At 38.9% G+C, this 24,274-nt stretch overlaps 1 protein-coding gene across 1 annotated transcript in view; it reads left to right on the top strand.

The window, feature by feature from the left end:
• Positions 1-24,274, top strand: part of LOC6561214 (exostosin-1) — a 64,658-nt gene that overhangs the window by 24,808 nt on the left and 15,576 nt on the right. The window contains exons 2-5 of the mRNA XM_001985956.2: positions 5,454-5,606; positions 16,073-16,147; positions 16,306-16,432; positions 17,859-17,978. Coding sequence (XP_001985992.1) covers positions 5,454-5,606; positions 16,073-16,147; positions 16,306-16,432; positions 17,859-17,978 — 475 coding nt within the window. The remainder of the gene's footprint in view (positions 1-5,453; positions 5,607-16,072; positions 16,148-16,305; positions 16,433-17,858; positions 17,979-24,274) is intronic.

The raw sequence follows: 24,274 nt of genomic DNA, 5'->3' as shown, positions 1-24,274 counted from the left end.
CGCTTAAAATTGATAACTATTTTCCACTTATTCATAATGATATCGTACAAGTGGAAAATATTTAAATCGTTGCTAAGTATATATTTCTTATTGGGTTACAATCCCTAATTGAATTCCAATAAAATGCCGCACTGCAATTGCATTTACTAATCTTGACCTATTCTTGAGGTTGTAATTAAACAAGCGCTTAAGTAGACCACAATGTAAACTAATTTGCAAGCTGATGGACTAACAGAAGCGAGCACTTATCGTTGTATTTGTAAGCTCGCCAAGGACTTTCAAACAATGGGAAGCGTTCAAATATTGCGTATACGCAAAGCTGTTGCACTGTGTGCTGTCAATATAATGTATTTAAAATGCTATTTGTGTAAATGGATTATAAAATCGATGCATTTACCATTGGATTTGCTGTCTGAGTGTATGTGTGGGAGTATATACTAAATGCATATTTGTATTATTGCTTAGCCGACTGATAACGATACGCAATTGTTGTTGCTGTTGCTGCTGCTGCTTCAACATTGGCATTCAAGTCGGTCACTGAGAGTCGTCGCGCTCGATATTATGTGTATATAAGTAAAAGCAAATTGATGCCTTAAGCCAAATATAAACACAATAAAACCAAACAAGCCGCAGCAACACACACAACCACACACACACCCACACACACAAACACACACACAAACACACACACCCACAAAGTCAGGGGGCGCCAAGTTACAAGTTGCTGTGCAGAAAGGCCGACAGCCCAGCAAAAGCCGCCCATCTCCACTCCATGTGAACGCTGCAGGGGGCAAATTCGAGTCACAGGCACAATTCAGGCAGTTAGTCAAGCGTAAGGCGGCAGTCGGCAGTCGGCTGGCAGCAGGCAGCAGGCAGCAGGCAGCAGGCGGCTAACTGCAAATTGTATGAGCTCAAATTTGCCTGTAAGCCAAGAAGCAAGCAGACATTGAACCAGAGCAGCAACAGCAACAGCAAAAGAAACAACAATAGCAGCAACATGAACAAGAACAACTCCTGCAGCAGTACTTCAAATTGTATCTGAAACGTTGATAACATCGTATTTCTGGGTTCGATTTTGCCCTTAACTCACTACTTGTAGTAAGAGACACACACAGGCATGCTAAGCATTAGATACAATAACATTGACAATATTGGCAGGCAACATGCAAACACAGATTGATACGGATCGTTGGGGTTTGCCATTGGGATTATGGATTGGGCATTGGGATTGTAGAGTGGGTTTCGATGTCATTGCATCAACCAATTGTCCATTGGACAAACGCAACTGCAGTTCAGGTTTCAGTTTAATTCAGTTCATTGCGATGGCTTATGCTTAATGAGGACATTGCGTACGAGCGCGAGAGCAGTTTCAGTAGTTTCATATATCATTTTGTGTATCTCAAACCAATTTTTTGCAGTTGAGTTGTCACAATAATTCTTATTCGAACTGCTGAATTAATGAATTACTTTATGATCAACTTTTTCAGTTAAAATCTTACCATAAATATTGAATATTCCATCATGAATTTCGTTGCATGAATTCTTAAAAGTATTGACATTTTAACAATATATTAAAAGCAATCGCTGTCTGCAAATCTGTGCAGATTATATAACTTTTATGAAGTTTTAAATTTCCTTTGGAATTGTATGATCAACTGAGTAACGCATTGAAAAATAAACATTCTACTCATAGAATAAATTTATACATCTATTTTAGATCCGCATCAACTATCTGTGTTTTACAAAATATCTGTGTTTACTAGCAGATATTGATATCCTGCATCCGACATAAGTCTGCAAGGGTATTTTATGTTCGGCACCTTAAAATATAACTGTTTCTGCCGTCTTTTGTTTGTTTTTAATACTTTTTTTTTTCTTTCCACATTTTACGGAGCGTTTTCTTGTTGCTGTGCTGCACTTAAAATATATTTACTTATGTATATTTTGTTAAGTAAAAATACTACCTGTTTCGCATAGTATCTGTGTGCAACTGATGCTGTAGTTGCAGTTGTTGTAGTTGTCGTCGTTACTGATTTAAAGCCTGGGGCGCCACTGCTGCAGATGCATTGTGCGACCGTTGGCGACACCATTTTTGCTTTATGCCTCTCCGCACATACACATACACACACACACACATATATAGACACATACACAAAAGAAATAAAGGCAAAGATATTGCACATACGACGCGTTGTTGCTTTTTTTATCCATGTTTGTCATGTTGGCGCCGTCACAAAAGCTTTGAAGTTGCATAGATAAGCTGCCCCAGCCCAGTTTTTGTCCCGTTGTTGGCAGTTGCTGCATTACTTGAGGCTAATGGCCGCCTATTGGACAATGCGCTCCATTAAAAGGGAAGCATGCATTGAAGCAGCAGCCCATAAACTTATTTCATAAGTATCCCAAGACGCCAAAATGCTCCAGCAGCAGCAGCAGCAGTAGCAGCAATATAAATGCCACATTCGCTTGTAAGCCAGACCAAATCCAAAGCCAAAGCTCACCGCATACCCAAAGGAATACTATAAATGTGTTTGCGAAGAAAAATATTAAGTAAAATCCATTTTGAAGTGTAAATAAGATAACATATATTAGATACAATATATATTTCAGTGATATTATCTAGATTAAAGTTACATTAGTATCTTCAAACTTACGATCAAAAAAAAAATGTCTGCAGCGTTTTCATAATTTTTCAAGCATAAACCTTAATAGTTTATAATATTGATATAGTTCAGTATAAAAAAGTAAAGTTGATTAATATTAGCTTGCAGATTATATATCTTTTAAAAGTTGTTAACCATTAAATGTTGATTAAAGTTGAATGGGCATAAACTTAATGTCTGTTAAGATGTCCACTTCGCTGGCGGCAACCCTCGCAGCGACCTTACACCAGACACACACACACACACACAGACACACACACACACACACACAGAGACACACACACACACAGACACCCTTACATTTAGAGCACATTTAATGCGCGCATAAATTATTCAGGATGGTGCTGAAAAAGCGTCGCATTGTTGGACAGGATCCTGCTAAGTTTCCTCGCTGGGCAATAGTCAATTATTTTAGATTACGTTTGGATTAGTGGTCAGTGAATGCGGCTGAGTGCGAAGACTAGTTGTATATAGCATATATATATATAGTATATAGTTGTACGACCCAAAAGCTAGTTCATTGTACGCCTGGTTATTGCACTTTGTGGGCAGCGACGACAGCTGAGTACAGTTCTGGGTTAGATTTTTTTTTGATTTTTATTATTATTTCAATTGCTGATGGGCGATCGACGGTGGGTTCAATCAATGTTTAATTGACCCATTTAATGTTTGCGCCGTTGGGTGGGGCATAAATAACATTTAAGCAGTCAATGCTGGCTTCTTGTTTGCCGCTAAAAGCATTTGTTATTTATCCACATTGTGTCTGAATGGAAGTCCTTGTAATGTGAGCCTGTGCGTTTAATTTATATTAATGTTGTCATCGTCAGTGTGCTGGCCCGCTGCCCCTCTCCTTTCTGTTGCAACCGTTTGGCTGTCTCATCTGTGACCAAAATTAATTTACACTGCGCGAAATCCCAGATGCCTAGTAAAATATTGTGCCATTAAATTAGGGAGCTTACAGCGACAGACAGCAGAGTCCCCTCACCCGCCCATTGAGAATGATTATGATGAGCTGTTGAGCCGCAATTTTATGGGCATTCAATCAGTTTTGCTTATGCAAATTAATTGACAGTCGTAATTGACAATTTGATTGTAGTATTAGCTAGAAATTTATATATATTTTGTAAAGCTCTTTCAGCTTTTATTGCATTACAATTTTTTGACACTTTAGAAATACAAATTCGTTTTACTTTTTGCTTAAGTGCGAAACACTTTGAATAAGCGTGCAACAATACAAATTGGCTTCACTTCGCGGTGAATTGGCCATCAATGCCAACATCATTTATTTCCTTCTAATTACAACGAGTTTATTCAAGAAATTTTGGGTTAATTTTGCGGCTGTATTAACCGAAAATTCTTTTGGTTAGCTATCGCATGGCTTGAAGCAAATATGTTCATTTTAATTCGAAAGTCAACCACAGAATTGTGTTGGGATTTGGAATGATGGTACCATTTTTGGTATTTCTATAACAAAATCACATTTGTTTCAGTTCAAATCCATAGCTAACCGCAATGACACGCTGATTAAATCAAATAACTTATAGTTTGCGCTCACTTAAAGCCTGACCTCCCCAAAAACCAAACAGTCAGCAATCCAAAGTGAACTCCCAATGTGTGTGTGCCTGGTTGTGTTCTGCTGACTGTTGACTACTACTACTGACTGCCACAGCTCATGCTCATGCTCATGCTGTTACTGGTCCTGCTGCTCTGGCCACGTCTACTGCTGCTGGCCAGCAAGCAAGCAAGCAGCAAGCAGCAGTCGGCAAACGGAAATCAGCGTTGCCCAATCTGTGGTCGGCTGCGTTGCTGCTGCTGTGGCGCGTACTTCATTGTCTATGAAATTTGCTCAACTGCAAGCGAAGCAGAAGGAAATTGCTCACACATATACAAACATACGCACAAGCACAAGCTAAAGCACACATACACATAGAAAAACAAACGAGCATAAAGTTTTAATGAGAAAAGAGTTTGGAATTTAATTAATGTTTTATGGTAATTCCGAAATTTAAAAAAAGTGATTTTAAGTACGCATGTTGTTATTTTAAGATAGTTGCATTTAAAAAAGATTACTCATATTTAGTTTTTACACATCTTAAATGAACCTGGCTATCACTTTAAAATATTATTTATAAAACGAAAATTTTAACAAAAGCGAATTGAATTTAAAATTTAAATTTTGATAGGAATGGTTACACTTTAAGTTTGATACAGCGTTTATCTCTGAGTGTACAGATACAGAACAATGTGTGTGTTTTGCTATTTCTAAGGCGACTGGCATTGCCTTAGCTATTTTTCTGCTCGACTGCTGCTGCGGCAGTCGATGCTATTGTTGTTTTTGTTTTTGTTTTTGGTTCTTCTAGCAGCTGCCATTTTGTTTTGGCCCATACACTCGAAAACGTTAACTGTACATGTATGTGCCTGGTATCAGTGTGTGTGTGTGTGTGTCTGTATCTGTGTGCTTCTGTCCATTGTTGTAAGCATCTTTTGTTTCAATTGCTCTGCTTTTGCGGCCCAGCGCAGATTTGAGCTCAACTCTGCCTCTCCTTGCTAGTCGCATCGTTCCCCAAGGACCCTCTGTTTTTGTTTTTTTTGCCACATTTGAAGCTGCTTTATTGCAATTGATTTTGACACCGCTTTTTATGTGTTCTGCAATCTGCCAGCTTAATATGACCAAAGCATTGTGTACACGAGCCACATCGATAAGTCTAAGATATGTATCTTTATCTCCATATATATTCCTTGCCATTTTGTTGAACTGTTCAACTTTAACTTTATTTCTTCTGGCATTTGCAGCTACGTTCATGGCATTGGATCGGAAACGCGCAACTCGCTCTTCCATTTGCACAATGGACGCGATATGGTTATGGTGACTACCTGCCGGCATGGCAAGAGTTGGCGCGAGCTGCAGGATAATCGCTGTGACGAGGATAATCGAGAGTATGATAGGTAAGTGTAATCCACATTCAAATACACGCACAATAATTCGAATATAGACGATGATAATGTTGCTGATGTTGAATTGTTGTTGTTGTTGAGTTGTTGTTGTTGTTGGGGAAACCAGAAATTCTTTCTAGCTGTCATTAACTCCAAATGTAATTTGTTTATCCGATTCCTTGCTAACAGTAACGGCCACGCCTGCCCCATCGACCGCCATTAGCAACAGACAGATAGACAGACTGTAACCGGGGCGGGCTGGGACCGGAGGGTCACAGTTAAAGTTCCAGTTCCAGCCACACTCATCTCTCTCTCTCTCTCTCTCTCTCTCTCTGTCTGTCTGTCGCGAGTCATGTGATTAATGTTCTAAAATCCAAGTTGACAAGCTCATTTAAGTGGCACGCCACTTGTGCAGAGACATCGGTCTGCGTCCTTTCACTTTTAGGGCTGCCATACATTTATATAAATATAAACTTTCAATTCGCAAGATCTGACTAGCTTTGACTGTTTCAAAACCTCAATCAATAAAAATAATACGAAAATAGTATAGTATGTTTGAAGAAGAGCATGTTGCCTGTAATTAAATATATATGCTGTATTAAATATATAATATTATTTTAAATATCCACACAACTTGCACACTTGCTAACACTATTACAAATCAATTGAATTGCGACAGCGAATTGTTGTTTTTGTCAAGCAACCCTAGCAAGTAAGATTTTCACATTTTCGCTACATTACGCTTTTCCTTCCTTCCTTCACTTATCATCTTTTGACGTTTCAACTGAGTTGTTGAGTTTTTCGATTTCCTGCTGATTGGAGTGATGGCTCACAAAATAAATCACCGTTGTTCATTTTTAACGCATTGTATTTCAATACCTGATGCTTAAATAAAATGAGGCTAAAGTGTGTGCAATCGAAGACTACATTTCAACTCTTATTTTATGGAAAATATTAGGAAAATTGAATTTCTTATAAAGATGCACCAGTGTGTGGATACATGATGGGGGCATAAGTCCTAGTCAATTTTGATTTCTTGTCAATTTATTGTTTTACGCTCAAAGTTCAGAAAATGTCAACAAAACATTCAAGTTTCGCCCTTAATTGAATGTAATTTTTCATTCATTTATCAGCAGCGAGTGCGACTCTTGCAACTCACCTTTGACGGCTCTTGGCTCTTGGCTCTCGTCTCTTGGCTCTTGGCTCTCTCTCTGCTCCCTATGCCCCTGTTACGTGTTACCTGCTGGCCGTTGTCTGATGCACGTAATTTGACATGACTTATGCGACAGATCTGCTTGGCGTCAAGCGTCAGCGATTTATGCGCCTCATCCTTCCATTCTGGTCTGCTCTCCATGCCACACCCCAACTCGAGGTAGACTCAGGTTGACTGAATGGCAACGGGGTCTACGGCAGCTGCCCGTCCGTCAACTGTTCAACATAATCAAGCAAATTGCTTTCCTACTCGCATCATTTTTTATCTGAGCGCCCTCTGTCTGGGACCGTGTCTGAAACTTCGTTAATGCACCTGTCAAACGCTGCGCATATTTATAAATGTCGAGCAAATTGCATAATACCTGAGCAGCCTTGCTAAGATTTTTTCGCATATTTTGCGATGCTCCTGAACTCTCATCCAGTGCTGCTGTTGCTTCTACTTTTTTGATGACTCTGCTGTTTATTAATATGCAAAACTATGCATAGTTAGCTCTTCTACTACGGTAAAAATCATTCCTTTTATGGTGGAGCCGAAATGAGAAGAACTTTCTAAAAGTGCAAAACATTTTTTTTTATTGACCCACGGAGAGTTTAGAAACCGGAATTTAGCTCACAATTTGGGCATTTACTATGTTGCTCTGTAAAAGGTTTTGCATTGAAAGTTATTTGAAGAAGTATCTAAATTTAAGTATTTGATTATGGTGAATATTTAATTTAAGCTTGTGAGTTAAAAAGAGATTTCTGTAAAGAAATTTTTATTCTGGCAACATCAAATTTAACTTGAAATGGACACATAAAGTATTAAGTTTCTGACTTTAATAATTTATACATGAAGTATTTATAATTGAAGTACTTATAATTAAAGAACTATAAAAAGCGGAGATAAACAAAACTTGATTTAAGGCATTTTATGCAGTAAATTATGAGACTGGTTAAAGTAGTATAACTAAAACGCCAACTACTCAGACGGTAAGGAAAAATATAAAAAATAAATCAATAAATAAGTGCATTTCAAGTTCGCTAAAGCTTTCCAAGATTTTCAAATTTTTTATTTCTAAATTATCGGAAAATCCATTAAAAAGTTTTGCTGCTGCTGCCAACAAATATAAAAAAAAAGTGGAAAAATAAACGAAAAAGTTTATCAACTGCATTCACAAACCTTGAGCTGCTTTTAATGAAATGTTGTTTGGTGATGTGCCGCCGCAGTCACCGTTTTTGGCCCGTTGTTATTGGCTATAATGAGCCTACGGCGTCGTTGGTAAACGTTGCTTCTCGTGCAACATATGGCAACACAAAGTCGCCAACAGCCACACAAAACCAACTACTATACCAATCAATGCATTTTGCCAGAGGCACTGTGCTGGTCACAAAAATGTTGCACGCTATTACGAGAGCGCCGTGTCGATGATTTTGGCATCTGCTGTTTGGTTTAGGGATCTCTGGTGGGTTGATGTGTTACTTGCTTAGTTTGCTGACGATGATGTTGCTCCTGCTGTTGTTGGTGATGCTGATGCTGCTGCTGCTATTACTGCTGACGGCAACAACACACATCACTGATGTGGCAGCGACAACATAACTGAAACTGGCGACATTTTGTGGTTTTGCCTTTTCGGCAGCTGATATGGCAAAAGGCGTGGCTCGCTTTGGAGTGGAGTGGAGTGGGCGTGATTGCCAACGACTAAGTTTCAACTGGGCGTGCAACATACACATGCGCATGTGTGTGTGTGTGTGTGTGTTTGTGTGTGCAAGTTTTTGCCAAGTATTTTAGGTTTCTACTATTTTGGCTGGCCGTTAAAGGAAATATGAAAAATAATGAGACACTACGAGAAATGTCCTTGAGTACAGTTGATTCTTGCTCTTTTGCCTCATTTTATTTTCGCACACAATTTGACAGAAGGCAATGCAACTGAACGCAACATTGAAACGTTTCCTCAGATATTACGTATACGACGCGTTGCATGACAAGCAACATGTTGCAGCACGTAAGAGGAGTCTGTATGGAGGTATGTGTGTGTGTGTGTTTGTGTTACTTCCAGTCCAGAACCCAATCTGCAACAAGGTCAAACGTTTCAATTTTATAGTGCGCGTCTTTAATTTGAACCAACAATTTGCCAAGTTTTTAAATTTACCAACTTTGCACACTCTTGTTAATGCTGCTGCATATCTTTGTCATTGAAGTGTATTTGCTTTCAGAATACACTCTGTAGCTGTATTTAAAATCTGATTGCTTAACTTGGTCTGAAAATGGCCAAGTGGACACACATTTTGTGTGTGTTTTCAGTCAATAAAAAATGAAAGAAAAAGAAGAAAATTAATGAGTCGCTAAAAGTATTTGTAATTTAATGTTGATGGCATTTTCAACAAATTAAATGGCTTGTCATAAATTTTCATTTTATAATGGTTTATGATTTGATTTACAAAGGCTAAGAGTACAACTCATTTGACTTTCATTTAATAACATTTAAATATGTGCATTCCACATAATTACAGCTGCCAGCCAGCTAGCCTGGGTCTGGGCCTGGCTGTCTGGTTGTCTGGCATTTTATGCATATTTCATAATGCAATTTCCAGAGTAATAAATTTTTCGTACGCAACACTATCATCATTATCAACAAGGAGCAGCAGCAGCAGACCTGAGACCAGGCCTGGCAAACTTTTGTGGCGTCAGTTGCCTTTGTATCTGCGCCTTAACTTCTGCACACACACACACACAAAACACACACACAAAAACACACACACACAAACACCATAATGTACGTTAATCTCAGATTTTCACATAAATCACTTTAAAGGCGACACACTTACCAGGCAGACCAGGTAGCTTGCAAGCTGGCACCGGGGCTAGTGGCCCACTGCAATTTCTTTGAGTGGCAATTCCATTTTTTACAGTCTGTGTTTTCCTTTGTGGAGTACCGGAACCGTAAACTGGTTCCCCAAACTGCTGGTCATTCACTAAGTGTCCAGTTTTCTCCAAAGTGGGAGACAGAGCGCGAGAGAGAGAGAGAGAGAGAACGAAAATGAGTTCAATATAAGCTCCCACTTTAAGGCCATGTACGTTAATATATTTTTGTCAGGATCATAGTAAAATTTGTAAGAATGCATTCTTGACACTTATCTCTTAAAATGAATTCTTTTCAAATAGAAATCTTTTTACATTTTTTGCTTCGTCATTTTTAATAGGACAAACTTGCGTTTTGTTCTTAAAATTAATTCTTACCATTTATATTTATACATTTTGTAAGGTATGCTGAATTTGACGTGCCCAATCTATGTGAATGTGTTTTTTTCCTCATTTGGACTACTCTACACATATAAAAGTAAAAATGTTGTGCAAATTATTAATATTTGTCAAAAAAAAAAGAGAGTAATCAGAAAAAATATATACTAGTTGCGAGTCTTTTTGTACATTACTGGGTATCAGCCAGGTCTTATCCAAGGAGTTTTTGTTTTATCAAAGTTTAAGTTGGCTTTCAAGCTGGCTTGCATTGCAAACGCACTGTGCCCTGAATTTCAATGACTTGGGTTGGTCTTTAGTTTCAGCTTTAGACCAAAAAAAAAAGTCGCCTTGGTGTGGTGGTCTGCTGTATTCATTATGAGCCATTATCACAAGCTGGCGACAAGGGAAGCGAGAGAGAGAGAGAGAGACAGAGAGGGGGATTGGGGGTAGCTGCCTTCATTCGCTTTACACTTGTGACTAATGCGCCATATTTAATGCCAAAGCTTCTGATGCTGCTGCTCCTTCATCGCCAGGCACAAACAATGGCAACTTTTACAGCTGGTTTTTGCTGCGATTCCTTCTATCGTCTGCTCTGCGCCATTGTGTTTGTGTGTTTGTCATTGCTGCTTGTTTGTTTTTATGTTTGCCCACCTAACCCCGCCCAACCAGCATCCAAATTGTCTTTATTTCAAATGCTGTTTTTAAGAATGCAATTTTCATTGAAATTCATCGCAATTTCCTATCGTTTGCTAGCTCTCTCTCTCTCTAGGATGGGGTTTTCCTTCTTCCATTTTCTTGCCACTCACTTATTTTTCATCATTTAAAGCGGTAGCAACTTTTGTCGGTCGTCGAGCTGCAAGTTTCACTCTGAACTTAAGATCTGTGTTTTTGTGTAGAGGATTTTATTTTGTATGCTGTTTTTTTTTTGCTTTTTTTTTGGTTTTTTTGTTTTCAGTTTTAATTAATTTTGCATTCTTGGCTGGCAGCCTGGTTGCTGATGCTGCGGCTGCTGCTGCTGCTGCTGCTGCTGGTGCTGCATCTGACAAGCATTCGGCCTAAGTCGGAGCAACTCGCGTTTCAGTTTCAATATGGCCCGACCGACATGCAATTTGCGTGTCAGATTGACGCACAAAGCCAAAGCGATGACAAAGCAAAATACGATACACACGCAGCACATACAAAAGCAGCCATAACAGCCAAAAAAACACAATCAGAGTCTTTGAAAATGTTTGCTAGAATTGAAACTCTTATATCTTTGATTCAAAGACCCCTCAAATGAGTCGACACCAATTGCCTTTGATGATTTCTCATTCTAAACGTATGCAATTCCAAGTCTTTTATTTGGCAATTTGATTGTTTTCTTTTCTGCGTTGCACATGGTTAGAAAGTTTTCTAATTTTGTCTTCTATTATGGCCGCTTCATTTAATCTGTTCATAATGCGCTCAGGGGTTTTTGAATTGCACAAAAATAAGTGCACTTTATTGTGAAAGTTGTCATTTCTAAGACTTTACAGTTGTTGTTAAAGTATCATTAAACATTTTATAAGCTGTAGCTCTGAATTCTGAAATACTCTTCAGCGTTTCTACTTGTTGTTTAAGGGTTTTTAAATAACGTATTATTTTTGAGAATGTTATGGGTTTTGAAATATTGATTATTTGACCCGTCTGTGAAAGCGTTTTTGGCATAATACCCTTGTCAGGTTTAAATGTAGCACTGATTAAAGATTAAACCATGATGATGTTATAATTTTAACATGCATTTCTAGCTATAATCACGTTTCCAACTTTGAATGTAGTATTATTCTAGACCTGGTTTGAAAATTAGATAATTTTTGACAAAGTTATGGCTCTGGAAAGTTTGTGTTTCATCCTAAATCACTTTTTGGGGCATACTTTTTGCATGAATTTCGAGCTAAAATCGCGTTTGCTTCTTTAATATTTCGCTTAAATCAAAAAATCTTGGACTTAAAGTTAAAGTAACCAAATTAAAGCTGTTATTTCAATGGTTTCAGAGTATTCTGCAAGTGGTAGTGCCCGACTGCAATGCTTTCACTTACTTTTGTTTGCATGTTTGATTCTTTCCCTGCCAAAATATAACGGCTGGGTTGTCCGAGGACAAAAGGACTTGTCCTTTTTGCACTACTAAAACCATAACGTAAGCCAGCCCGTCAGTCAGTCAGTTAAATAGGAACTGGGGTCGTTTTGTCAGTCACTGAGCTTAGTTCCATTCCAGCTAAACAAAAAGAGCGAAGGAAAGTTGAAGCGAAAGAGGAAGCAAATTATCATACCTGACGCCCGACTAAGAGCCACCTTTGACAGCTGGAAACCACTTAAATTATGTGCCCGCTGTGCAGCCACCAGAACAAACTGGACTAACAACTGGGGTGGAGATTGGGTTAGAGCTGTAGGAGCTGTAGCTGCTCCTACTGCTGTTGCTCGCTGCCACTACTTATGTTAATTTTGTTGGCCTTGGCATAAAGTAAAGTAAAGCAATTGACACCAACCCAGCTCGTGTTGACGTCTGTGTGTGTGTGTTTGTGAGTGTGTTGGTTGTGGCCTGCTTTTGCAATCTGACTTGAAATGTTATGCAAAGTGTTGGTAAATTAATTACGGGGCATGTGGGTGTGTGTGTGTGTTTACATATGTATGTGAGCTAGTGTGGTTGGTCAGTGCTGGGCAACAGGTACCGCAAAATATTTGATTTAATGTCAAGTGCAGTTAAATGGCAAATTAATTAATCTTAAAACTAATTGAAGAAAAAGTATTTTGATGTGAAAACATTTCAACGTTTTAATAATGATTCAGCTTTGAGCTAAGCAAAATAACATTCAATTAAAATTCTTCAAGTTAATGTTAAATAATTAAATTGTAAGGCAGCTGCTTAGCTTATGGGCGTTATAAAAATTAAAACGAAATGAGGATTCAGCTGACTTGCTTAAGCTTGGTTAAAGTCCCAATTTCCAATGGGTTTAAGAGTAATTCCTTTCTTGCTGCCTACTTTTAGGAGCCATAAAATTTAACTGGCATTGTACGTCTTTTTATTCCTGTGTTCCCCTGCATACATATCAATAAATATTTATTCACATGTATGTACATAATTTCTCATAAAAATATGTGGAATTCACACACAAAATATTCTCTCTTAAAACAGAAATTTTTAGTAATTGAGAAACATGTTTGGTTGTATGTGGTTAAAAGACTTGAAGTGAATTTTACTTTAAGCTTAAATACGTTAACTAACTCTAAATTTAAAACTCTGTGTTAAATCTCTGATAAATTATCAATAGATAATTAATGAGCTGTCCATTTTATGAATGCACGACCGGGGTATTGAATGAAGAACTTTTCCCTCTAAGAGCTGAATCAGCTGCAGCTCAAAGAAGTAAAGCGTATTTAACACCGAATTGCAGCCTTCATAGACGCCTTGGAGCCTGATCGGCTAATGAAGTGGCTGCCACGTTGGGGCATCAACTAAAATGGGCAGCGAACTTTGGCCACAGGAACAATGTGAATAGTAAAAGTTTTGCTCGCATGATGCTCGGACATGGCCAGAACCGAATTAAACTAAGCAGAATGAGAGGGAACAGCGCTAAACAGAGAACTCTGCTAAACTAAACTATTCGCTCAACTTGCTAAAGCTAAAAATCATTTAATTAAAGTTGAGCACGACGAGCAACCAAACAACAACCACAACAACAACAACAACAACAACAAAATATCAAAACTAGCAACAAATACAGCATGATGTACTGTTAGCGACTCTTAATTGCTTAAACAAGTAGCTAACAAGTACATTGCCAAACGGAAAGTGAGAATGTGGTTTGGTGCAGCTGGTGGGGTGCAGTGACCTGTGGACCTGTGACCTGTAGTACTCTTAGATAAATGCATATATAGACGAAGGCGGCATATCACTGACTAATTAGGGAGGCACTTAGGGCGCGGCCCACACCAATAAATAACAGCACAGAGCCACACACGTGTGATGAATACCAAGGTTTGCAATTTGTTCACTTTGCACACGAAATAGAAAAATTGGGAAAGCGAAAATACCGCAAAAATTCGAATGCAGCGCGTGCTTTTTGGCCAACAAGTACGTTAAATATATTTCAAGCCAACAAAAATGAATGCAAGCAATTTTCTCAAATGATCCATAATCCAAAGCAGCCAGATGATATATTATTCACAGCGTCAGAGCACGAGCAAGACAGCAACGGAATAAGTTAAATATGAGCTTAACTACAGTTGATAAATTTGGGGCATATTCGTGAAGAGTATGCGAGGAAAGATATTTAGTTTGTTTAATGTCCAATCCAATTTTATTTCTGATGAAGTTAAATGAAATTCAAAGCTTAGCATTTTCTTTTCCACAAAGTATAATTCAAGACAGTCAAAGAGTTTCTCTTTGCTTTCGTTCTTTCATATTTGCAGCCCGTTTGCAAATCTCTTTTCCGTTTTACTAAATTAATTTGCCAGGGCATTCCATTGTCGGCATTCCCCAGTGAGCTGCACATTCCTGTGTCTGTTGCTTACAAATGACTTTTTGGCCATTGGCGGGCAAGTGGGCGTTTGGGCGGCTATTCGGCTGGGCGGCATGCATTTGAAAATGTAATTTTTCAACGGTCGAAACACAAGCAACATGCAATTTATGTTGTTTACTTAAGAATATTCATAAGCCATGCCTACGGCAACAAACACAGACAGACGCTCATTGGCCATTCGCCCCCTTAGAACAACCCCTGATGCTGATTGCCATCCCTCGCCCATCTGCTGCTGTCCGTAATGTTTGCCATTGTCAATGCAATGCGAATACGCTGTGACTGCACTTTTCTAAATACAATTTCTGCTGAATTTGCTTTAAATGCTGGTAGCTGCTCAAATTGCTGACCAGAGTTGGACTGTTTTCAATCGTAGGGCGGTGTGGGCGTGCCAACATGCCTCACTACATGTAATTTTACGCGCAACTTAACTTGTTAAAGGGGGGTGATTAGAGAGAGAGAGAGAGAGATAGAGAGTGAGAGAAAGGGGGTTAGAGAGAGAGCGGGAAGAAGGGGGAGATCGGAAAGCACCTGCTTGAATGTGCACAAATGTTTGAGCTACATGGCGTATGCTTAGTATGCAGCCTGCTTGCTTGCTTTGATCAGTCATTAAAGCTTAAATCAGCAACAAGCACGGATTGCGGTATTGTCCACTTGCATTCAATGGTTAAATTGTTGAATTGAATTTGTGTGTGTGTGTGTGTATTCGATTTATGTGTGTGTGTGTGTGTGTGTGTGTGTTTATGAGTTATGCTCATGAATATAAAGCATACGCCGCATTGCCTATGTGGTTTGAGGACTTTGCTGTTTGATACTGGCGATTAAGACGGAATTGAACCATTATCATTATGTTAAGAAGCAGCAGCGGTGTGAGCCTCTCAATTGGCTTTCAAAAGATTAATATGTATGCATGCTGGGGGAGGAGGCATCAACATGCACTTAAGTTGTTATTAAAATAAATCACCTTTAAGTGCATATTTATCGCTATTTGCTGTTGGCAATTACTATAAACAATGAACTATTATATACGCATAAAGTCAATGCTTTTAAGCAGCTAGCTAAGTTAATTAATAATAGAACACTGATGTGCGGTCAATTTATGTGAGTGTATCAGCGATCTGCATAAAGTTGAAGTAAGATTTTGATTTTAGAAGTGGATAACTTATGATATAGTTTATTATTGTTGCTTCTAACCTTAAACTATACTCTTAAAAGTCTACTGCAAATCCTGTTGGTTATTTGAATGATTGATGCAATTTATCAACTATGCAATCTTCCATTCTACCCGGGGCCAAACACAAAACCAGGTTGTCACCTCCCATCTGAACGTCCAAGAGCGACAAGTCCATTGTTCAATTAATTGCTGCACAATGCCATTATGCTATGCCATGGCCCTTACTAATTTCCATCCTCTTCGTTGTGCCACCCGTGCCACACACCCGTCTGTCGCATTTGCTCTCACTCACTCCATTTATTTGCTGACCTTTTTCTCGCCTCTTTTTTTTTCGCTTCAGATACGACTACGAGACACTGCTGCAGAATTCAACGTTTTGTTTGGTGCCACGCGGACGTCGCTTGGGCTCCTTCAGGTAAGCAAAAAAAAAAAAAAATTAAAAAAAAAAGTAAAAAAAAACTATTTTCATTTTACAGCTCATTCCCATTTAGTTTCCCTTCATATATACATACATATCTTGCGTATTTTACTTTATGCTGATTGTTTTTTTTGTTTTTTTATTCATTTTTATAGATTTCTCGAAGCATTGCAAGCGGGCTGCATTCCTGTGCTATTGTCCAATGCCTGGGTATTGCCATTTGAGTCGAAAATCGATTGGAAACAGGCTGCCATTTGGGCCGATGAACGGCTGCTACTGCAGGTGAGTTGACCAAAGGCATTAACTATATACACACACACACACACACACACAAACATCTCTGCCTCCTTTATATATAGCTTATACTATGAAATGCCACATCAGTTTGTTTGTTTGTTTGTTTTTTTTTTTGTCTGTTTATGCAATCATAAACTATGAAAATGGGTTGCAATGGGTTAAAAATGCGACCCATTCTGTATGCCTGAAAGTTTTTGTTATTTTCCCCGGCTAACCTAAATCCGCAATGGGAATTCTGCGTTGTCCTGTGCTATCTGTTCTGCTGTGCCGGCAGGTCTCCTGGAGTGAGTTTCTGTCATTTATTGATGATTTAATGTGCATGAAAGCTGCACAGAAATGTGTGACACACATTTTTTCTGCTTGCTTGGACAGTTCACTCAGCAAAATATTTTTCCATTTCAAATAAAGCATCTCAAATTCAATAAATATTATTAAACTGATTAAAAAATAGCACAATAACCAAACTTGTTTGGATAAATGCAATAAAATAATTGGATCGCTTTGCAGTCACAAAAAATGCCAGCCATTTGCCATTCGATGCATGAAAAATGAATAGTTACGATGCACGCTGAGATTGCCTTTATGGCATGTCCTCCCCCGCCTTGCCAAAGTGTCGGGTCCCATCTGTCCGATTGCTCACCTAGCTACAAAAACAGAAAACACTTTGGCCCCATCCATTTCACTGTCAGTCTGTGTGTGCCTTGTCCTCGCTTCTTGGCAATTGTTTGCACGCAATGTCCTCTTGCTGCCTTGTTCTACGGCTATTGCTAGTGTTCCTCTGTGCGATTCCTGTTCCCTTCTCCTCTGTCTCACTCTCACTCTGTCGCCCTCTCTCTCTCGCTCTGTCTCTCTTGTCTTCATTCGCGACAAAGTCTTGTCGCATTGTTTGCCAATTGCATTGTCCAACCTGCCGCTCTCCACGACGCTTCCGCACTGAGAACGACAGCCTTTCGACTTCATCGTTGGCATGTTTGCTTTTGTAGTTTATTGGCAGGAAATGCAATTAATTAAGTTAACTTGAGCAGGAAACTTGAGCACTAGAAGCACTCATGCCGCACTCTTCAAATAGTTGCAATTTGAAGCTGCTGCATTTATTGAATTCTCTCTCTCTTTCTCCCTCTGTTGGAGTGTGTGAGTGTGTGTTATGCCTAACTATGATGTATATCCTGCGGGCACATTCCCTAACTAATTACCTACCAACGTGCCTGCCTGCCTGGCTGCCTGCCTGCTGCTGCTGCTGCATCAAGTTGTTTTTGGGGCCATTGTAATTAATGCATTGTGCTTGGGATTTGCAGCTGACGCAGCTGCAGCTGCAGCAGTCGTTAAACTAATATTCCACATACGCAATGTTAACAAACACAATATATGTAAATGTATGCAACTCATGGAACTTCTCTCACTCTTATTGCAGGTGCCCGACATTGTTCGCTCCATTTCAGCGGAACGCATCTTTGCATTGCGCCAACAAACACAGGTCCTGTGGGAACGCTACTTTGGCTCAATTGAGAAAATCGTGTTCACAACATTTGAGGTGAGTTTTTCGCACACTTGTTTATTTATATGTCATTCCACATGCACACACAACATGGTCGGCTGTTGTGTGCCACAGCGCTTTACTCTCTCTCTCTCTAATCGACAAGCAGCGAACAAGTTGTGTGCTTCTTCACCCAAAAAAGACTGCAAGGCAAACTGTGTATTACTGTGTACTTATATCCGCTAAACTCTTGAACAAAGGACCTGCACATGCTGGATACTTTGAAGTAGGCGAATATTGGTTAACTTTCTGCTGTCGACAGCTGCATATTTCGATAAATACGTACGCGTCTGAAGTTTGTCCTTCCACTATGTCAAAGTGCACAGTGAGTTGCGTTTTTTTAAAAGCATAAGGACTCTCTGGGCACATTGTCATGAATTCTTAAAAAAAAAAAAGTTTTAAGCCAAAAATCGATTTGATTTTTATGGAAGAAGTAAATTCGCATAATTTTTCCCAGGAAATCAAGTTTTTAAATTAAAATGCAGTGTTTTTCTGGCTACTTAAAATCAAGCCAAAAATAAGTTTATTTAAAAAAAAGAGTTCTAATCCAAAAATCGGTTTATTTTGGCAAAAAAAAAGGTTAGGGAAATGTTTTTTTTGGGATACAGTTTTAACGTGAATTTTTGATTGATTTTTGCATTTAAATATTCATCTAAAATCAATTAACATTGCATAATTTTCTGACAGTGCCAAGTTTGAAATCTATTGGAAATTGCATTTTCTAGCCTAGTTCTAAAAATGCTGCTAGCTACTTTGGGCCAACTATTAACGGTTCGTTTAGTGGCGGCATTCGTCATTCACTTCCCATTTGGGGAGACAGCTGGCTTATCTACGCCTGGGCCAGGCAAATGTATCTGCCAGCAAGCTTTCTTAGCAGCAGCAGTTGGCGACTATTGAATTTGAATGTGGCACGTTAGGCAAATGGTGGGGGCGATGGTTACGCCCAATATGCGGCATCGACAACAAAAACAAAAAAAGAAAAAAGAACAAGAGAAAAAAGACGAAAATGAACCGGATTTAGAGGGCTTTGCATGGCTGCCATGTCGGAGCACAGGCAAAGAGAGGACGGCTATGATGATCATGTTGAATATGAAGAGGAGACGACGACTCGTATAAATAATACACACGGAATTTACACACACACACACACACACACACACACACACACACATACACTCATAGTTGTTTGGTATACAATGTATCGCGACAAGAGACGACGTTGATGATGAAGCCGAGAAGCATACCAAAAACCCAAACCAAACCGCTGACAGTGGAGACCACTTTTCAACACCCAAATTGACACACACACACACACACACAGATATTTACATCCGAGTGTGTATGTGTGTGTGTGCAGCATTCAATTTTGTGTAATCATCGCAGAAACTGTAGATGTGACTCTGCTGGGTAGCTGAAGGCAGGTCGCGAATGTGGCGAATCTTTTTGCGCTGACAGACACATTAACAGTCGACAACAAGGCTGTGGATGGGGATGTGGATGAGGTCGTTTTTATCACAAAAACTTCTCTGCTGTGCTTCATGTTACGCAGAGTATGGAGATTGTATGCTGCAAGTTGTGTACAGCCTTTGTGGGTTTCGCATTCTCCTTCATATTTTTTGCTCTTCCACTCTCTCTTTCTCTGTCTCGGCCTTGGCTAGCAATAATCAATTTACAGATACAGTGTGTGTATGCGTGTGTTGGTGTGCTGTGTTAACCAAATGAGAAGCAAATATTTGCCATGCAACGTGACCAGCTCAGGCAATTCGATAACAATTGAATAATCCCCAAAAACTGGCCAGAACACGCACCAGATGCGTTAAGCGTATTGTTAACATGTCAAATCCAAGATCATCTCTCTTGTTGGCAACAGCAGCAGGTGTTATTGAGTCCGAACCTGAGCCTGAATTTGATTTCTGATTTATGGTTTTTGCGGCCAAAGTAATTTTCACTAAATTATTATTATTGCAAGCATATTAAGCCGAATCCGGCACAAATAGTCAAATTTTCACTCCACACCAAAACTTATTATTGATTAGGATTTTATCAATCATGCTTTAATTGGTTTTTGCATAACAGTTTAAACAATAATAGCTTTAACGGCCATAAACAGCTTAATTGAGATTACACTTTGCTGTGGCTAAAGTTCATTTAAAATTTCGTTTATTTTCAATTTTCGCTTTAATTTTGCGTAGTTTATTTCATTGAGTTTTAACTTAATCGCTTCTGATTTCATACACACTTCTCTGTAACATTTTTCACTTGCCACAGCAGTGCTTGGATATAATAAATAAAACCACTGCGTGGCAAAACTATCAATAATATTTGTACAAACTTTAGCGGTTGAAAAGAAAGTCAGAATATAAAAAATTACAAGCAAAAATCACTGTTTTGCTTACCAATGAAAAACCCAAACAGATTTGACAGTTTTTTCTGCCAAAGTTTGCATGTAAAACAGAGCTGAAGAAATTGTTTCACAGAATGGTTTTCGTGGCCATTATGTCAAGTGCAACAATAACATCTACCGCTAATGCTTGAGATCATGCCACACTTTTTTGGTGGCACCTATACGCCCCCAAAATGCATCTTTTGATTTATGTGTCGCGATTAAAATATGATTTGTGGCATTTTCGTATTGGAAAAATGGTCACGCCCCGCCCATCATTTTATTGTTGTTGCATGTATGTATGTGAGTGTGTGTGTGTGAGTGTGTGTGTGTGTGTGTGTGTGTGGCACGTGCAGCACGTATTGCTGGAGCCCTCTTTTGCATATGCCAAAAAATGCAGCCTGTGTCAGCTTATGGTCAGCTTCCGCCTGCTCCCACTCTTACCAACAAATCCCTTCAGCTTTGCTGCTCCTGTCTGTGGCTTTAATATGCAAAAAAAAAGTTTTGCGCATATTTGTTGAAAAATAGTTGACGTGTGTTGCATGCCGCCTCGTGCCTGCTGCCGCTTGATGCTTAATGCTTGATGCCTGCGGCTTGGCACACTGCCCAGAGTATCCGGCTGGTGAGGCATCACGTCGTCCTCAGCGAACATCGCAGCAGCATCAACCAAATGAAAATAAACTCAATTTATGCATGATGGCTGGAAACAGAGTGAGCTAAAATTATAGTCGTATGCCCTGGCAATTTGTTTTATTAATAAAACGCATATCAAAGTGCAAAATCCACTCTGCAACTTGGCACCACTCGAGGCGTCCTTTTGACAGGCAAATCACGTCGACAGGCAGCAGGCGCCCCCACCCCATGCACATCCTTCTCCTGCCTAATAACCTTTTAGTCTAATAGCTTAACCCAAACACACACACACACACAGAGACACACACGCGCTGCCTGCCTGTCTGTCTGGGGGGATTAGAACAAAGTGTGACCGGCTTTGGATGCCACGCAAAAATCCCTCACGCTTAAGACTCATTCATGCAGCAAATTGATTTAGGCATAAACACGCTGTCGTGCCCCAAAATATGAAAATATGAAAATATGAGAATGGCAAATAATTTTTGGCTGCCTGAATTTGATACTGTTCATACTTATTTTTCTCTCCTTAACAGACACTGTTTCCACTGTTTCCTATACCCAATTTCCCAATCAACATCCGTATCCAAATCCAAATGTTCAACTCTTTTTTCTTGTTATTCTTTTTTTTGCAACTAGCAGACAATTTTTGGTGTCTGGCTGGTTTGGGTTCAGCTTCTCTCTCTCTCTCTCGCTCTCGTTCTATTGCTGTCTTTCTATGTTACTCTGCTAAAGCCAATAAACTAACAACAACAAGTGCAAAAGCAACAACAGCCGATGCTGTTGGCTATACAAACAGCAGGACCAACAACAAAAACACTCAGAACGGAAAAGGTGGTCAGAAAGGGTCGCAGGCGACTTGGGTCGCTTTGAGTGGATGGCCAAAACATCTGGATGAAAAAACAAATTAAGCAGTTATTTGGGGTTTTGGTCTTAGTCATACACACACTTACACCCCCATCCACTCACACACACACACAGAGACACTCACACACGCCAGCAGGCGTGCTCCTTGCCAGTTATCCTTGTCATTTGGTTTTTGATACTACAGAGTCGTTTATTAAAGACCCACTGATAATAAGAAATGAGTTAGCGAATTTTAGATGAGTTTTCTTAAAGTTATAAAACAAGCGTTAATTAAGTTATTTTCCTAATTGTATTTGAAATTTATGGATACTGTATGACTTACAAGTTTATAGCTATTTTATGGGTTTGTTAAGAGAAAACTTTAAACAAGACAGCAAAATAAACATATGGCAGTGCTGTTAGGCTACTGATTAATTTTTTAATTCCCTGTGTAGCTTAAATGTAGTGAAGAAAATGTAAATCAAGGATTATGAACAAAACTGTAAACTAAGTAACAACCACATCAATTTGCATACTCAAAGTGTGTGCCCCAATAAAATGGTGATTTTTGCTGAATTAGTTATTATAATTAACATATCGAAAAGTGCGACAAATACCGAAGGGTTCAAGACCGCAACAGAAACTTTCTGGCAAATGCCTTGACCCGTTCCGATGCTGTTCCATTTTATGCGGCTGATCTGTAGATTTGCATAATTTAATTGTGTGCTGAACTTTGGCCGTAACGAAAGCTGAATACACAATAACCCCTGACACACATACGCACATATACTCATATATATATATATGAATATACATATATATATATATATATATATATGTCCAGTTGTTGCCGCCACAAAGAGGTCACTCAAAGTCCACTTACCAACTTAGTTATCCTTGTCCACCATGGCACAAAATCTTTTCCTAAGCCTAAAAGTCGCTATTGAGTTGGAGTGGGCGTGTCTGTGTGTGTGTCTGTGTGTGTGTGTGCGTGTGTGTATTTGTTGGTGTTTGGTTGTGACCGATAAGCGTGTGGCGTGCACTTAAGTTGCACACAGTCACCAGTCTGCTGGCCAGAACGTGGAACATGGGCCGAAATGCGAAAGTTCGAAACCACAATAAGCCGAAGATTACTCCCCACTTGAAAGCATCTCCAGATGCGAACTCTTGACGGAAACTCGAAGTGCTATTGCTCCTCCTACAGCTACAGCTGCTTTTTGTTTTGTTTTGTTTTTATGTTTGTAGTTCTTGTTGTTGTTGTTGTTGTTTTTGCTTATTTTGTTTATGGCCAACGCCCAGTGCAGTCAAGGTCCAGTTGCGGGTTAAGTTTGTGTTGGCTTGCACAAAAATGTGTTGCATACTTGCGGGCAGCTGTCGAAAAAGTTCACATGAATTTTGTATATCGCCTCGTTTTTCAACTTGCTCTCTCACAGACACACACACACACACACACACACATATACACACACACACAAAAGTTTAACTTTAGTGAGTCGCAGAGATTTCCATTTCAAAGCAATGCAAAACACTGTGTATATATGTATATATAAATATCTATATATATATATATATATATATATCATATAAACAGTATGTGTATATACTGTTACCTGCACAACTGCAACAACTTATTATTTTGACTAATCCTATTATGCGCATGCAAACGTGCGACAAGCAAGAACTTTTCCTGCAACTACTTTGAAGTTGAACGCCTCAGTGGCTGTCACTATCCACCTACTTTTCTATATCACTCCTTGCTCTCCCTCCCTCTCTCTCCCTCTCTCTCTCTCTCTCTCTCTCTCTCTCTCTTTCTTTCTATATTTCTTTATCCGTTGGGTCTGTTTGTCCACCTGTCTGCCCATTCATTCCATTGAATCGTGCGCTCACTCAAGTGCCGCTAAGTTGTCTTAGTAGCTGTTACGGCATCCGCTACACTGCAAGAAAAAAATATTGCAGTGCTTTTCAGTAAGCGCAAAAGCATAAATAAATATTCGAAATTTGACTTGCAAATTGGAAAAATAATTAAATGAATAAATTCAGAAGCTTATTGCAGTATTTATATAAAATATATTCTCTTTGACTTATGATGCTTTTTAATAAAGTCGTCAAATTTTATTGACCAAGTTATTTAATAATTGCAATTTTAATTAAAAGTCCATTAATTTGTAATAATGCTATTTAAATTTGAACATGCATTCAGTTTTTATTGTAGCATTTATTGGCCTAAAAACATACACAACAAAAGATTTGTTTTATTTTTTGCCAACTCGACGTCATTATTAAATTTAAATTGGCTACAACTGTCAGCTTATTCAATAATAGAATTCATTTGCATAACAACAAAATTAAACAAAAAAATAAAATAAATATTTTTAAGTTTATTGCGGGCACGAAGTCGACATTAAATTTAGATAGACATTTTTGCATATAGAAC

The sequence above is a fragment of the Drosophila grimshawi genome, unplaced genomic scaffold (genome assembly GCF_018153295.1).
Source record: "Drosophila grimshawi isolate 15287-2541.00 unplaced genomic scaffold, ASM1815329v1 contig_1367, whole genome shotgun sequence".
Taxonomy (NCBI): domain Eukaryota; kingdom Metazoa; phylum Arthropoda; class Insecta; order Diptera; family Drosophilidae; genus Drosophila; species Drosophila grimshawi.
This window is presented reverse-complemented; position numbering and strand designations above follow the sequence as displayed.